Raw genomic sequence first — 15,309 nt, 5'->3', positions numbered from 1 at the left:
CCGAATCGAGTCAGTGCAGCGCCGATTCATACGTTTTGCACTTCGAAGATTGCCCTGGAACGACCCCTTTCAGCTGCCCTGCTATGAACAACGCTGCAGACTCATCGATCTTGACCCGTTGAACACTCGTCGCGACGTGATCAGAGCAATGGCAGTCGCCGACATGCTGACCTCGAGAGTGGATTGCCCATGTCTACTCGCGAACCTCAACATATACGCCCAAAGTCGTGTTCTACGCAACGGTCCATTTCTGCGTGTACCGCATCGGCGAATCAACTATAGCACATTTAGCACAATCATCGGTCTGCAACGCCATTTCAATCGATTCACACATAGCTTCGACTTAAACATCAGCCGCGAGGTACTGAAAACTCGTTTCCTGGCACTAGCACGTAGATTCTAGGTTAAGTGTATCAGTAGGGCCAGTAGGCCTGTTGTTTTTTTTTATACAAATAAACAAATAAACTACTCAACATCAAAAAATCGTGCCTGAGACTGTGTCATTTGACACAGTCTCTAGGTTCAGGTGAAGTTTGCTAGAAACGCTCTGTTCAACAAATGAAACAAGTCACTTCATATGTGAAGCGAAGGTAAGAGAAGGCAGCTTCATTTATTTGTTTCGATAACGCCGGGCCCTGATCAGAATACGGGGACCTTTGCGCCTTTTGAGTATTCTTGCCATCAAAGGATCTGCCAGGAAAGAATTTGGAATATTTTTCAAGTCTTTCGAGTGATATATTAAACAAGGAGATGAAATCTGCATCCCACTATCTTCGAATAGTGGGACTGATAACAGAGAAGAGAAGATATCTGTGAAGGATTATGAAGAGGATGATGCTATGCAAGAGTTCCGGTTTGGAGATGGAGGAAAAATTCGTGACTGTACTGATGCGCTTAGAGTCGTTCGTCAGACATCGATGAAAGCGGAAGTTTTTTCAATTGTTGGAAACGTTGGTAATAAAATTCGTTCTAGGAACGGAAATACATCGCTTAGAGTATTATATCTGCTTAAATTCTACTTTAATAAGCAACAATACTGAAGCTAAAGTTTAAAAATAAAAAGATTTACTGAAAAACATCGACATTTCTATTGATTTCGAATAATCTGCCAATACCGGTATTTTACCGGTACTACCGGTATTTTCTACGCCAATACCGAAATACCGGTTTTCACCAAAAGCGCCCAATACCGACAGCCCTAGTCCCTTTCATATCCCTTTTCAAAAGCCTGGAGACGCTAGTACATTTTTAGTAGCTGTCTATAAACCACGTACTTATAATTGGTTGTTGTAAGCCCCCCCCCCAGGTAAATTTCTTCCATACATTTTATTCTAATTTGTAAGGTGCGTTGTTTATGGCCGTCCCCTGACTTAGCACACGTGGTTCATGGTCGGCCCCATACGAACTAGTTTATATTGTTCTGCATGTGTATTGTTCATAGATACGCTATTGTTTATTAATTAGACTAGTTGAGCCTGAATCTTACGATCCGGAAAATATAAATGTCTGTTCAGAATTCAGAACACTGCGGATACATTCCATTGGCGAGTGTTTGCGAAGATGTTTAATTTTTAGTCAACATGTTGATTGCAATTTTCGGGTTAGTAATATCACGAGAATTCTATGTCTGTCCATCACCTATGCTACTACCGACTAACTACTCGCTAGGATGGACGCTACTCATCTCTCCAACTACCCATGTCATCACGGTTGACCCAGCGCTGTTCAACCACCTATGCTCATTAAAAGCCACAGCCGCTTCTTTATTTACCATCTTTGCAGTATTGTAGCTGTTGGCGTAGATTTTCGAAAATTTTGTGCGGAATATTATTCAAGAGCAATATTATCGGTCAGAACTATCGAAAAACTACTTGAACTTCCGCAAAATAGAGCAGATGCGATATAATGGGGACTGGTACTCGCTCGTATTATTCCCGGTGGCAATAATTGCCTATTTGTAGCGGTAGTCAACCGATTTGTCGGTATGCTCTTCAGACCGTGGTCAAATTGAAGCAATTCTATAACTAAGAAAGGATGAGGTGGATCATGTAGAACTTCACTTGGAGATATGTATATATGCCGTGTTAAGTCTTAAGTGCAAGCTGTCACTAAAGCAAGACTTAATGTTAACGAAGTTGGTAATTCTGTGAGGATGGTATTGAATCGAAAAAATCCTCATACCATGGCCATATATTATGTACTACGACCATATTTTAGGAAGTGGGAATGATAGTATATTGAGGACAGCCCTTCGCTATCGCTTGAATCAGCCAGAGAATCGAATACCTGTTTTTACTTGAAGAGCTATACTCTAAAAAGATTTAGTTAGAAATGGAATTCCAGTTGAAGTCTGCCAGGATTGGGCAATGGACAGAACAAAATATATATCGAGGCTATAAAGCTTTTCGAGAGATCCACTAAGTCCGACCGCGACGACAGCCGCAAGAATGGAGAGGAGCAGGCCGCCGGTGAGTTGCCACCGTCCGACTTGATGGACTCTCCGACAGAGGCTCATCAGCATTAGGAGGGCCCTTGGGAGACAAACAGCGTCATTCATGATCATTTTATGTTGTTAGTTGAATACCGTTAACGCGGTTAGTCACAAGACATGCAAATCATTCTAATAAAGGAGGGAAATAAGAAAATAATAATTATAATTAATTACATCCAAAACAGTACAATAGAGGTGACAGTAACAACAACGATAGCAATATTAGTAATAATAGTAATAACATAGGAAACTGACACAGGAAACACAGCTACTGACTATAACTTCCTGCCCATTATCAATTGTAGTTTGGCAGCATAAGTATAAGAAAAAATTCCGACTCATCATAGAACACTCAAACATATATTCATTCATACCTATACACCCATGCACACTCATACATGTATACACATGTATACATGTACGTGTGTGTATATTTTTCAGTGCTGTGCTGTCCATAATCGCATAACAGCCACAAATTCTATGGCAATCTCATAGAAAATGTCTCGATTACGCAAATAAAGACATCACATCATTTTTGAACACTCGTTCGTTCTAACTAGCGATAAATTTTAATTTTCATGAGTAAGTCAAAATCTCATGAATGGTGGGTAGGATTTGGTTTTAGTTTTCTAGAGAAATTTCTGTGCATACCAGCAATTCATCTAGGGAACTGAGTAAGCCCTCCCGGTGCTTCGGCCTGAATGGATTTGATTTAAAATCAAATCCGTTCAATTCCGCTCCATTCCGCTTTACGAGACACATACTACACGTAAAGGTAAATTATGCAATACTCAGTGGCGACTCGTCCGCACGTTCAACCTGTTCATAGGACAGGCAACAAAATTCAGCCCAGCGAAATTGTTTTCATCACTGCTGGTTCATGATTTCGTTTGCACCGACGCATATGCAATAGAGTTTTAGTGGCCTATGGTCTGCGCTTCGATTCCATTTTTATAGTTACGTAAATAGTTACGAAGCTGATGAGCAAAACGTTCAACACGACGTTTGAACGTTGCTTTAGAGATCTCAATGCACAAGCATACCAATACATTATTCCTGCTGTTGATTCTTCATACTGAATTAGCACCAGGAACAATGTGTTGCTACGAAGGAGATAAAAAGAGAATGTGGAACAGCTTCTACTCGAAAGCGCGGGAGCATTATTGTCTCATTAACTCGTTCATCTTTAGCATTGAACAACTTACTACCACATATCCCTAAAGGCCTGCGCTTCGATTCCATTTTTATTTAATTAGGAAGCTAATGAGCGAAACGTTCAATACGACGTTTGAACGTTGCTTTAGGGATTAGCACCAGAAACAATGTGTTGGTACGAAAGGGATTTGAATATAGAGCGCGGTTGGTGTGCATTATTCGCAAAATTTTCTCATTAACTCGTTCATCTTTAGCATTGAACAAGTTACGCACATTGCTTGTGGTATTCTGCAAAGTTATATGCCTATTTGCCCCCGTTCGCACGCATCGTAGTCGCAGTAAGGTGGTTATTGTTGAATTTGGTTCAATAGGTAAATTTAACGAAAAGTTTTCAGTTTGTAGCTTAAATTCAGAGACGAGTTTGCTGGTAAAGTAAACGTCGTATTCCGTTGTTATTTAAATAATAGGGGTATACGTAGCGCTTGCTATGTTGCATATACGGAGTATTGAGTATTTATACTGCCGCTACTCACATAACAGTTCCATCTCCATAGAAACCGGAACTGAAACTGAATTGCGGCAGTATATACACGGAATACACCATTTGCGCAACATAGCAAGCGATACCTGAATACTCCTAATGTTTGTTTGATGCTAAAAATATAGAAATGCGATAATAAAAAAGTTGCATTTTGATTTGTATTTTTTGCTGGTTGAACAGGTAAGCTAAGCCCCCACGAGTCGCCACTGGCAATACTACATACTACACATATATCTAACTTAAACTATATTACATTCTACATGCGGAACTAAGCTATAGGATGATGCCGAAGAACACGACAAACCACCTACCCATGGGAGGGATAGTCTGATTAGAGTAAAATGTTGCTTAGAAAATTCTTGATCGTTTGCTATCATTAACTAATTTATTAAAATTTTGCGATTTGGTCTGGTCTGATTTAACACCGACCATATGATATCGCGACAAGCAATCGAGTTGAGCAGGCGAGTCGAGCAGTCGAATCAAGCAATCAAGTCAAGCAGTTGGGTCGAGCAGTCGAGTCGAACATTCAAGTCAAGCAGTCGAATCGAGCATTCAAATCAATCTGTTCAGTCAAGCAGTCTGGTCGAGCAGCCCAGTCGAGCAGTATAATCAAGCAGTTAAGTCGAAAAGTCCAGTCGAGCAGTTGAATCGAGTAGTCTAGTCGAGCACTTGAGTCGAGCAGTCGAATCAAATGGTTTAGTCAAGCAGTCGGATCAAGCGGTTAAGGGGGCATAGTACTTTTTCAATTTAAAAAAATCGAAATTTTTTTTATTGATTATTTCGAAAGATTAACATTTTGACCAGATGTGTTTCAAGTCATTTCGATGAATTCCAAAAATTGGCAAAGTTACAACTATTTGTACCGCGCATGTCTGGAGCGATTACACAGCGAATAAAAACTTCAACGTCGTTTTTCTCGCAGATATCAAGATGGCTTGACAATATAATTTTTTTTAAAACTTTTATCACCAATATTTAGTGGTTAATTTGTGGCTTTGAAATCCAATTTGTGGTAATTTGTGGTTAAGTACTTTCTGTGATTTTTCCAAAAAAACTATGTCAAGCCATCTTTGAAATTGATTTCGCGATAAACACATCGGATTACGATGTTTTATATCTTAATCGAAAGCTTTTTATTTGTGGTTCACGAATATATAATTTTTAATGTTGTTATTGTAAGTATAAGCGCAAAAATCCGTTTTTTTTTTAATTTACAAAACGCAAACATATCTGCTGTTGATGACGTTACTTGAGCTATTAGTAATGCTGCTATCTGTCGATAAAGGCGCTAGCTGTATGTGACGCTCAGTAAAGCCCTTTAAATGTAAAATTTGAGTCTGAATGACTGCCATCAAATAGTAGTTCAAATCGAACTATTAAAATTCGTTCCAATCGAAATGGGACAATGTTTAACGTTTCTTAAAAGCTCACCCAACAAAAAGTATCGTTACTTATTGTATAAAATATGAAAATTTACATTTTAAAAACTAAATATCGCTTACGGTGATGATTTGCAGCATGTGCGAAACCAATTGAAATGAAATTAAGGGCTGAAAATTTCCTGCTAATGATAAGACTGTAAAACTTTTTCACCAATATTTAGTGGTTAATTTGTGGCTTCGGAATCCAATTTGTGGTAATTTGTAGTTACGCACTTTCCGAGATTTTTCCAAAAAACTAAGTCAAGGCAAGTTTTCCAAAGAAAAATCAAGTCAAGCTAGCTTTGACAATTTTTTTTTTGTAAAACTTTTTCACCAATATTTAGTGGTTAATTTGTGGCTTCAAAATTTAATTTGTGGTAATTTTTGGTTACGTACTTTCCGAGATTTTTCCGAAAAAACTAAGTCAAGCCAAGTTTTCCAAAGAAAAATTAAGTCAAGCCAGCTTTGACAATTTTTTTTTTGTAAAACTTTTTCACCAATATTTAGTGGTTAATTTGTGGCTTCGAAATCCAATTTGTGGTAATTTGTGGTTCAAACTCAAACCACTGACGAACTGACATGACACTTAGAAGAAAATCCTTTAAAAACCATCGTCCTGCACATTTTGCTTGCACACTAGCACCCACTGTTAAGCATATTGTGGAGTAGCTAGCATTTGCAGGGTTTTATGCTGTAGGGTTTTGTACATTTGAATGGTTTTATACTGAAAACTCAAAGCAACACTCGCGCGCCGCGGTGTGGCCATGTTGCGAAACATGCTTTTTTGAAAAATGAGTGGCTTTTGATTGGACGATGGAATTATCGCGAGTGTTTCGTCTGTTTGTCTGTGCTCAAACTTTACATTTAAAGGGCTTTACTGAGCGTCACATACAGCTAGCGCCATTATCGACCGATAGCAGCGTTACTAATAGCTCAAGTAACGTCATCAACAGTAGATATGTTTACGTTTGTAAATTTTAAAAACCGGATTTTTGCGCTTATACTTACAATAACAACATTAAAATTACATATTCGTGAACCACAAATAAAAAGCTTTCGATTAAGATATAAAACATCGTAATCCGATGTGTTTATCGCGAAATCAATTTCCAAGATGGCTTGACTTAGTTTTTAGGAAAAATCACAGAAAGTACTTAACCACAAATTACCACAAATTGGATTTCGAAGCCACAAATTAACCACTAAATATTAATGATAAAAGTTTTAAAAAAAATTATATTGTCAAGCCATCTTGATATCTGCGTTTTTCTCGAAACCAGGTTTTGAAAGTCGGTACCATAAATATCTCAAGAACGACTCAAGCAATTCTCATGATTCTTTTTTTGTTTCAAAGCCAACAAAATTATCTAGTGTTTGACCCATCCTTTTTTTGATATTACAATTTTTGTATTTTTAGAAATGTTTAAAGTCAATTTTTTCGACTAAAAACCTTACTTTTATGTTGAATATCCGCCATTTTGTTATGTGTTCGAATTTTAAAAAAAGGATGGGTCAAACACGAGATAATTTAATATACTTTCATGTCGTTTTGGAATTTTTCAATTCGGATAAGCCCACCAGCTCCAATCCATGGTACCGCAAACCATGTTTTTTTTTCGAATGATCATGTTCAAGGAGCCGTAGGGGAGAGGGGAAGAAGTTCACATATGCAAACAAAATTGTAAATATTAGTATAAAGTGCAATGTTTAGAATGCAAAAAACCCGAATCGATTCGCTTTTCGCTTTATCGAGAAAAAAATATTTGAAATAAGGCAAAAAATATGGTGTAAAAAGTACTATGCCCCCTTAAGTCGAACAGTTGAGTCGAGCAGTTCATTCGAGCAGTCGAGTCGAGTTATTGAGTCGAATAGTCCAGTCGAACAGTTTATTCGAGCAGTTGAGTCGAGTAGTCCAGTCGAACAGTTTATTCGAGCAGTTTAGCCGAGTAGTCCAGTTGATTTAGTCTGAGTCGAGCAATCGAGTCGAGAAGTTGAATCCAGCAGCAAAGTCGAGCTGTCGAATCAAACAGAAGTTGAGCAGTTGAGAGGAGCAGTTTAATCGAGCATTCCAATCAGGGAGTTGAATCGAGTAGTTGAATCGAGTAGTCTTGTCGAGCAGTTGAGTCGAGCACTCGAATCGAACAATTCAGTCAAGCGAGTCAAACGGTTCAGTCGAGCAGTTAAGTCGAATAGTTGAGTCGAGCAGTTCAGTCGAGTAGTCCAGTCGAGCAGTTGAATCGTGCAGTTAAGTCGAGTTGTCGAATCAAACAGTTAAGTCAAGTCAGTTAAGACTGGTAATCGACCAGTCCAGTCGAGCAGTCTAGTTAACCAGTTGAGCAATCGAGCAGTCCAGCAGTCGACCAGTGAGGTGACTGAGAATACAACCCATCATCGCTACGAAAGCATGACGTCCTGTCAGTGACCTGGGGTGACATTGCGATTCTCGTTACGAGTGATTTTGGTTCGTTTCGCCCATTTGTTTAACGTGGTCGAAACGAACCAAAATCACTCGAAACGAGATTCGCAATATCACCGCTGTTTATAGTTACCGATAAGCCTCTTATGACGTCCTGTCAGAGACCTATATAAATTAATTATAAATTAATATATTACCTAATAGATTTTCTGCCGGTAATATATTCCGCTGCGTAACTCGGAAGTGTAGTACGGTATTCTACAACTGGAGCGTAGACGAAGCACAAGCTGTGTTTGTAGCAAAGGTTTGTCTGGCGAAATAGATACTCCGAGGATCTTGCAGCAGCTCAATCTGTATGAACCAGAAAGACCGTTGAAGCCCAGATATCTCCTATTCCTACCTCAGCGAAACGTGTCGTACGGGTAACATGACCGCCAGTTTTAACATGTCGAACAGTTTCAATACTGTAGTACCACTATTTGATTTTGATATAAGCACAACGACTTTCAAGCAACGAATTCGTAGGTGATTAAGGGGGCATAGTACTTTTTCAATTCTAAAAAATCGAATTTTTTTATTGTTTGTATCAAAAGATTAACATTTTTAGCATATGTGTTTGAAGCCGTTTGGATGGATTCCAAAAATTGACAAAGTTACAGCTATTTGTACCGCGCATGTCTGTAGCGATTACACAGCGTTTTTCTCGAAACCAGGTTTTCAAAGTCGGTACCATAAATATCTCAAGAACGGCTCAAGCAATTCTCATGATTCTTTTTTTGTTTCAAAGCCAATAAAATTATCTGGTGTTTGACCCATCCTTTTTTTGATATTGTAATTTTTGTATTTTTTAGAATTGTTTAAAGTCCATTTTTTCGTACCGTACCCGTACTTTTATGTTTGAATATCCGTCATTTTGTTATGCGTTCGAATTTAAAAAAAAGGATGGGTCAAACACGAGATAATTTAATATACTTTCATGTCGTTTTGGAATTTTTCATTTTGGATAAGCCCCCGAGCGCCAATCCATGGTACCGCATTTCATGTTTTTTTCGAATGATCATGTTCAAGGGGCCGTAGGGGATGGGGGAAGAGGTTCCCATATGTAAACAAAATTGTAAATATTAGTACAAAATACAATGTTTACAATGCAAAAAACCCGAATCGATTCGCCTTTCGCGTTATCAAGAAAAAAATATTTGAAATAAGGCCAAAAATATGGCGTAAAAAGTACTATGCCCCCTTAATGGTGATTGTGTGCTTTTAATGAGTATAATAGTTTTTATCTAGGACAGGACGTGCCAAGTGTCAACCGCGGCGTTGACCCAAAATTGACCCAATTTCTGATTGGCTGAAAGTAACGAGCAACCGTTCACTGGAAAATATAACGCGGAATCGCTTTCAGTGTTGCTGAAACTCATTAGTGGGAATACGTCAATAAATGTTATTTCCGAATTTTGATTTCTTTTGTATTCTGTAGTTCTATGCTTGGTTCTATATTAGTTTTGTTTGTACACGAATTTTAATATTCAAAATGAAATGCAAAACATGATTTTGGTCGCATTAATTGTGGCGTATTCGGGAGCTGTTTTTCGGCAAACGAAGTTATTCTTAAAACAATATGTGCAGGCAACAGTGGTGCAGAGTGTAAAAAGAATATTCAATCGGGATGGCGGTCATAATCAAAAGAAGAGAAAGAAGCCAGTTGGCACGTCCTGTCCTAGGCTTTTATTACATATTAAGATAACTACTAGAGAGCCTTAGAGAGTCGCCATCTTAAACCGAAAATTCCAATCGAACAGAATCAGTTGTCAAAAATAAGTCCAATCGAACAGGAGACTTGTCAAAAAACCGATTAGAGAGCCTTAAAAAGAGTAACGACTAGAGAGCCTGTTAATGATAGAGATACGCCATCTCAAATCAAGAACATTTTTTGAGCAGATTTTTCTGAATTTTTAGCAGCTTTTTATGAATTATTCAAAATAAAAGCTTCAGAGAAAGGTAATTCGAGTATGTTGTTATTATACAGTCAACTTTCGTTCGTTGGGCTATCTTTAACTGGGCTACGTTTTAATCGGGCTCCCGTTAATTGGGCTATAGCCCATCTAAAACGAAGTCAAACGTCATTTCTGACAGCGTATTTTTTCTTCCGAGGGGCTCTTGAATATAGTTCATTTAAGTTTGGAAAATAATTTATACAGAAAATATTAAAATTAATTGAATGGAACACAATTGCATCATATCGTTTTCCGATCACTTATGAACTTGACCCTCCTTTTTTTAGCATCACGGTGAAACAGTTAAAAATGCCAATATATATTAACATTGTAGCATGAAATTCAGCTATATACTTATTAAACAATCTAGAACTAAATTTCAACAATGAAAAGATTAGGTTCCACTTTGATTCTGTATTTAATATAAGTGTATATTTTTATAAACCTTTCTGCGACGATTTCGACAAAAACAATCGATATATCCCTCGGTTTTGACATCTCAGCCCAATTAACGAAAGTCTTTCACTAAACGGGCTAAGAGCTTAGTGCAATTAGCGAAAGTTGACTGTATATAGCACCGAGAAACTCGAAATCTTTAATTTAAATCGCTGGTTCTCAAAAGAATTAGCAATTACAGAAAACAGCAGCATAACTATTTACGGTACGACCATTAACTGTAGTAAAATTATCATGAAAAGGAAAAGCAATATTTTAGATATATCAACCAGCAGAATCGTATAATTTTGGTAGGTATTTAAAGCCAACATTATGGTGCACCATGTTATCATGTAGTTCAATCGGAAACTGATAAATTGAGCGTTCAAATTGTTTTTACACACTATCCCCCGACATAATCCCTCCATTACTGGAGCATCTACCCTAATTCAAAAATTGTCATAAAAAACCCGCGTCAATTCAAAAATCGTAAAAAAACGTGTAAAATGAGACTTGAGTGTATGTAAGCACCAGTCGTATGAGACTAACCTGGATATTCGAAACCCCTGTTGTAAAACCAGTGATTATTTATTTATTGATCTCCAAAAACTTAAGACTTCTGTCTTTTATGTTCAAGTGCCGAGGGTAAGACAAGTGATACGCGTGAAAAATTAACAATAAGAAAATCTATACATGTAGAAACGTGAAACATTGATTGATTGAAAAAAACCTTAATTTGAGAAAACTCAAAAGAAATACTCGAAACATAATCTTCTGAATCCTACTGTTGAATTGTTTAACTGTATGCTAGATGGTAACTCATTCCATGTGCTGATACATACCTCTTACAAATAACGAGCTACCATAGTGGGATTACAGGATTACAAAAATTAAGATCAAAAATTCCCCCTTTTTATAAATTTAATGTAATGGTAATGTTACTAACCAACCTTAATTTGTTAATTTATATCAAAAAATATGCACATGCGAGATTTATGGTGGTTCGAAAACCTCTTGAATTTATTATATCTGAAAACAAAAATCGGGCATAATGAAACGAATCAATATAGTCCCTAAGTTGATAAGCATTTCCTCCTATCAACGCTAATATGCAGAGATATAGCGCCCTAGAGATATGCTAATTACCAGATGATACTTTTTTTTTAACAAATAAACAAATAAACTCTAGTTTTGTGTTATTCGCAGCTAGAAGACCTTCACCGTAAAGAAGCTATATCGCGTCTAACCTTATATTTTACTTACCAATAATTCTCGTTTCAATGTACCGCAACCTATCTTTATCAAATGGTTTTTTCCCAACGTCTTCATTTTCATAGCGAATGATATCATAAACTAGATATCGTGGCTTGCGCTGTTTTCCGACGATGTCTATAACCATTTCCTAATGAAAAACATGTGTTACGTACAAAGCAATCAGTTTCAGCGTTCATTATCTTACCCCATCTAATAAAGTGTTTTTTAAATGATTGTGTAAATCCGCATGGTTGGGGAAGCTGATACCATTAACCGCAAAACATGAGTTGTCACGGTCGAAGAAATATATTTCGTTTTCTTTTACAATAAGCATCATATATCTCGTACCATCAGCTTTCCATGATACTTTATAGGGCTTGAGATGTAGTAATTTAAGGTTATTGTTATCCATGGAAACAGGCTGGCAACCGGGAAAACCGGTTGATTTCCAGCCACACATGTTTTGTACTAGTTGCTGAAGCTGACTAACTCGTGGTTGGTCCTGCACAAGTGAAACACCGCTAATACCTTCCATAAATTTGGCATTCTTATTGAGGAATTCCTTTCTCATTTTTTTCCTCTTGTTTCCGCCAATAGAATCATTTATCGAGGAACTGCTTTCGCCATCCATGTTGCGTTTCGATCTTAATGTCTCGTTATCGTTGCCGACATCATTCTCGATAGAATCGTCGTATTCTGCAAATAGAGACGTTATTATGTAAATCAAATCGATTAATCTGACTCGATTCAGTCAATGTTTAACCGAGCGAAATAGCTGCAGTGAGTGGTTTTTTCAGTCGAGTTACTCATGTCCAGTGCGGCTTCTATAATACCAAAATAGACCTGTTGAGTAAAGTTACACTCGACATGACTTCATTGGCCCAATTATGTAAATCTTGTCGAGTATCACTTGCTCGACTGACTTATTTTGGTATTGTTATAGAGGTAGAGCTCGACATGGCCGAGAAACTCGACTGAATCAACCGCTCAGCGAGGAAAAATTGCTTGACTTGACCGTAAGCACGCCTAATCGCCTGCACATTGATCTTAATCACGTCCAAATATAGCCAAATATATATACACGTAGCTATTGGTTTGAGAATTTTGTGAATTTTTAAATAAAATATGCGGTGAGCAGAATTAGGAACCACGCGCAGCATTAAAAGATGAATAGAGCCGTTTTCTTTACGACGTGTCCGGTTCATCGTAATACCTTTATACTATATATTTATATAGTAGAAAGGCAAAACCACTTGTTTTTCATGTCGATACATTCGCTGTAACATAAAGATTCAAAATATAGGAAATCGAAAAAAACTACAAGGTATACAGCCCTAAGGTTGTACGAAAGGGTGACGTAGGACTATATCAGATCATTAGATCAAAGACTAATGTAAACTGCATTTCAGGCATATGTATGTTTATAAGAATCTGTGAGTGCCATAAAGAGAAAAAGTGAAATATTCAGATTCAATTTTTCATTGAATGCAATGGTGGCTTTGAAAATACGTGGACGGGGGTTCATAAGTACAACACCTGCAACCATTGAGATATAGAAATTTCTTTTAAAAATCACTTGTGTGGATCATAAAGGTTGAAATGGTAATTAATGACCAGCCCACAGATTATTGTATTAAATATAATTATGCGTAGCTTTAAATGTGCTAATAATCTTACTTTAACTCCCTTGTGGCCTTTAAAAAGGTCATTAGTTACAAGTAACATTAAAGCCAAAGCACGTTAATCGTAAATATGACGTGCCATTCGAATGTCCTTCTCTTTTGACATGAATGGCAACAGTCACGTAAGTTAGCGGCGTCGATTCACTATCTTTTGCTTCGATAAGGTTTAACTAGCTTACTATCACACCTTACCGCTTGTTACATAGCAGAAGGGGCAGGACAGGGGTGAGGGGTCTCAAACCATCATAAAATAAATTCATGCCTCCAAAAACCCGCACATGCCAAATTTGGTTCCATCTGCTTGATTAGTTCACGAGTTAGGAGGAAATTGGTATTTTATTTGTATGGAAGCCTCACCTCCTAAACAGTGGAGGGGCCATAATTCATCATAGAAAAAATTCTTGCCTTCTGAAACCTTACTTACTTACTTAGGTGGCCTGCCGTCCTAAGACAAAGCCTGTTGAACAAAATTTCTCCATGTAACTCGGTTGAGGGCTACCGCTCTCCAATTCCTCGGACACCGAGTACTCTCCGCCAGATCTCGCTCCACCTGGTCTAACCATCTTGCTCGCTGCGCTCCTGGTCGTCTTGTTCCTACCGGATTTGAGGCGAACACCATCTTTGCAGGGTAGTTGTCCGGCATTCTTGCAACATGCCCTGCCCATCGCATCCGTCCAGCTTTAGCTACCTTCTGGATACTGGGTTCGCCATAGAGCTGTGCGAGTTCATGGTTCATCCTCCGCCTCCATACTCCGTTCTCCTGTACGCCGCCGAAGATCGTTCTTAGCACTCGTCGTTCGAAAACTCCGAGCACCCGCAGGTCCTCCTCGAGCATTGTCCATGTTTCATGCCCGTAGAGAACAACCGGTCTAATAAGCGTCTTGTACATGGTGCACTTTGTACGGGAACTTAGTCTGCTCGACCGCAATTGCTTGTGGAGCCCATAGTAAGCACGACTTCCGCTGATAATACGCCTCCGAATCTCACGGCTGGTATCATTGTCCGCCGTTACCAGTGAGCCAAGGTAGACAAATTCATCGACTACCTCAAACTCATCGCCGTCGATCAGTATACTACTGCCCAAGCGGTGTCGTTCGGCATCGGTTCCGCTGGCCAACATGTACTTTGTTTTAGACGTATTTACCTTTAACCCAATCTTTTCTGTTTCGCGCTTTAGTCTGGTGTACTGTTCAGCCACCGCCACAGATGTTCTGCCGATAATATCCATGTCATCGGCAAAGCAGACGAATTGACTAGATTGGTTGAATATCGTGCCCCGCGTGTTGATATCCGCTCGGTTCATAACACCTTGTAGCGCTATGTTGAACAGCAGGCATGAAAGACCATCACCTTGACGAAGCCCTCTGTGTGATTCGAATGAACTTGACAATCCACCCGAAATCCGAACACAGCACTGCGTACCATCCATCGTAGATTTAATCAGTTTGATGAGCTTCCTGGGGAAGCTGTTCTCGTCCATGATTTTCCATAGCTCTTTCCGGTCGATGGTATCATATGCGGCTTTGAAGTCAACGAATAAATGATGCGTGGGAACTCTGTATTCACGGCCCTTTTGGAGGATTTGCAGCAGTGTAAATATTTGGTCCGTTGTAGACCGACCTTCGACGAAGCCGGCTTGGTAAGTTCCCACAAATCTATTCGCAATTGGTGATAGACGGCGGAAAATGATTTGGGACAGCACTTTATAAGCGGCATTGAGAACGGTGATCGCTCGATAGTTCTCACAGTCCAACTTGTCGCCCTTTTTGTAGATCGGGCAGATAACCCCATCTTTCCACTCCTCCGGTAGCTGTTCCGTATCCCAAATTCTAACAATTAGTCGGTGCAGACAAACGGCCAGCTTTTCTGGTCCCATTTTAATAAGCTCCGCTCCGATGCCATCTTTTCCAGCTGACT

The 15,309-nt window shown here is 38.7% G+C and overlaps 1 protein-coding gene across 1 annotated transcript in view; it reads right to left on the bottom strand.

Moving 5' to 3' along the window:
* The window catches only part of LOC128737353 (mRNA-capping enzyme), a 123,517-nt gene that overhangs the window by 99,497 nt on the left and 8,711 nt on the right, over positions 1-15,309 (bottom strand). The window contains exons 3-4 of the mRNA XM_053831979.1: positions 11,916-12,406; positions 11,720-11,858 (exon numbers count right to left, since the gene is read on the bottom strand). Coding sequence (XP_053687954.1) covers positions 11,720-11,858; positions 11,916-12,406 — 630 coding nt within the window. The remainder of the gene's footprint in view (positions 1-11,719; positions 11,859-11,915; positions 12,407-15,309) is intronic.

Source organism: Sabethes cyaneus, chromosome 1, assembly GCF_943734655.1.
Source record: "Sabethes cyaneus chromosome 1, idSabCyanKW18_F2, whole genome shotgun sequence".
In the NCBI taxonomy this organism is placed as follows: Eukaryota; Metazoa; Arthropoda; class Insecta; order Diptera; family Culicidae; genus Sabethes; species Sabethes cyaneus.
The sequence above is the reverse complement of the archived record's forward strand: the minus strand, read 5'-3'. Positions and strand labels throughout refer to the sequence as shown.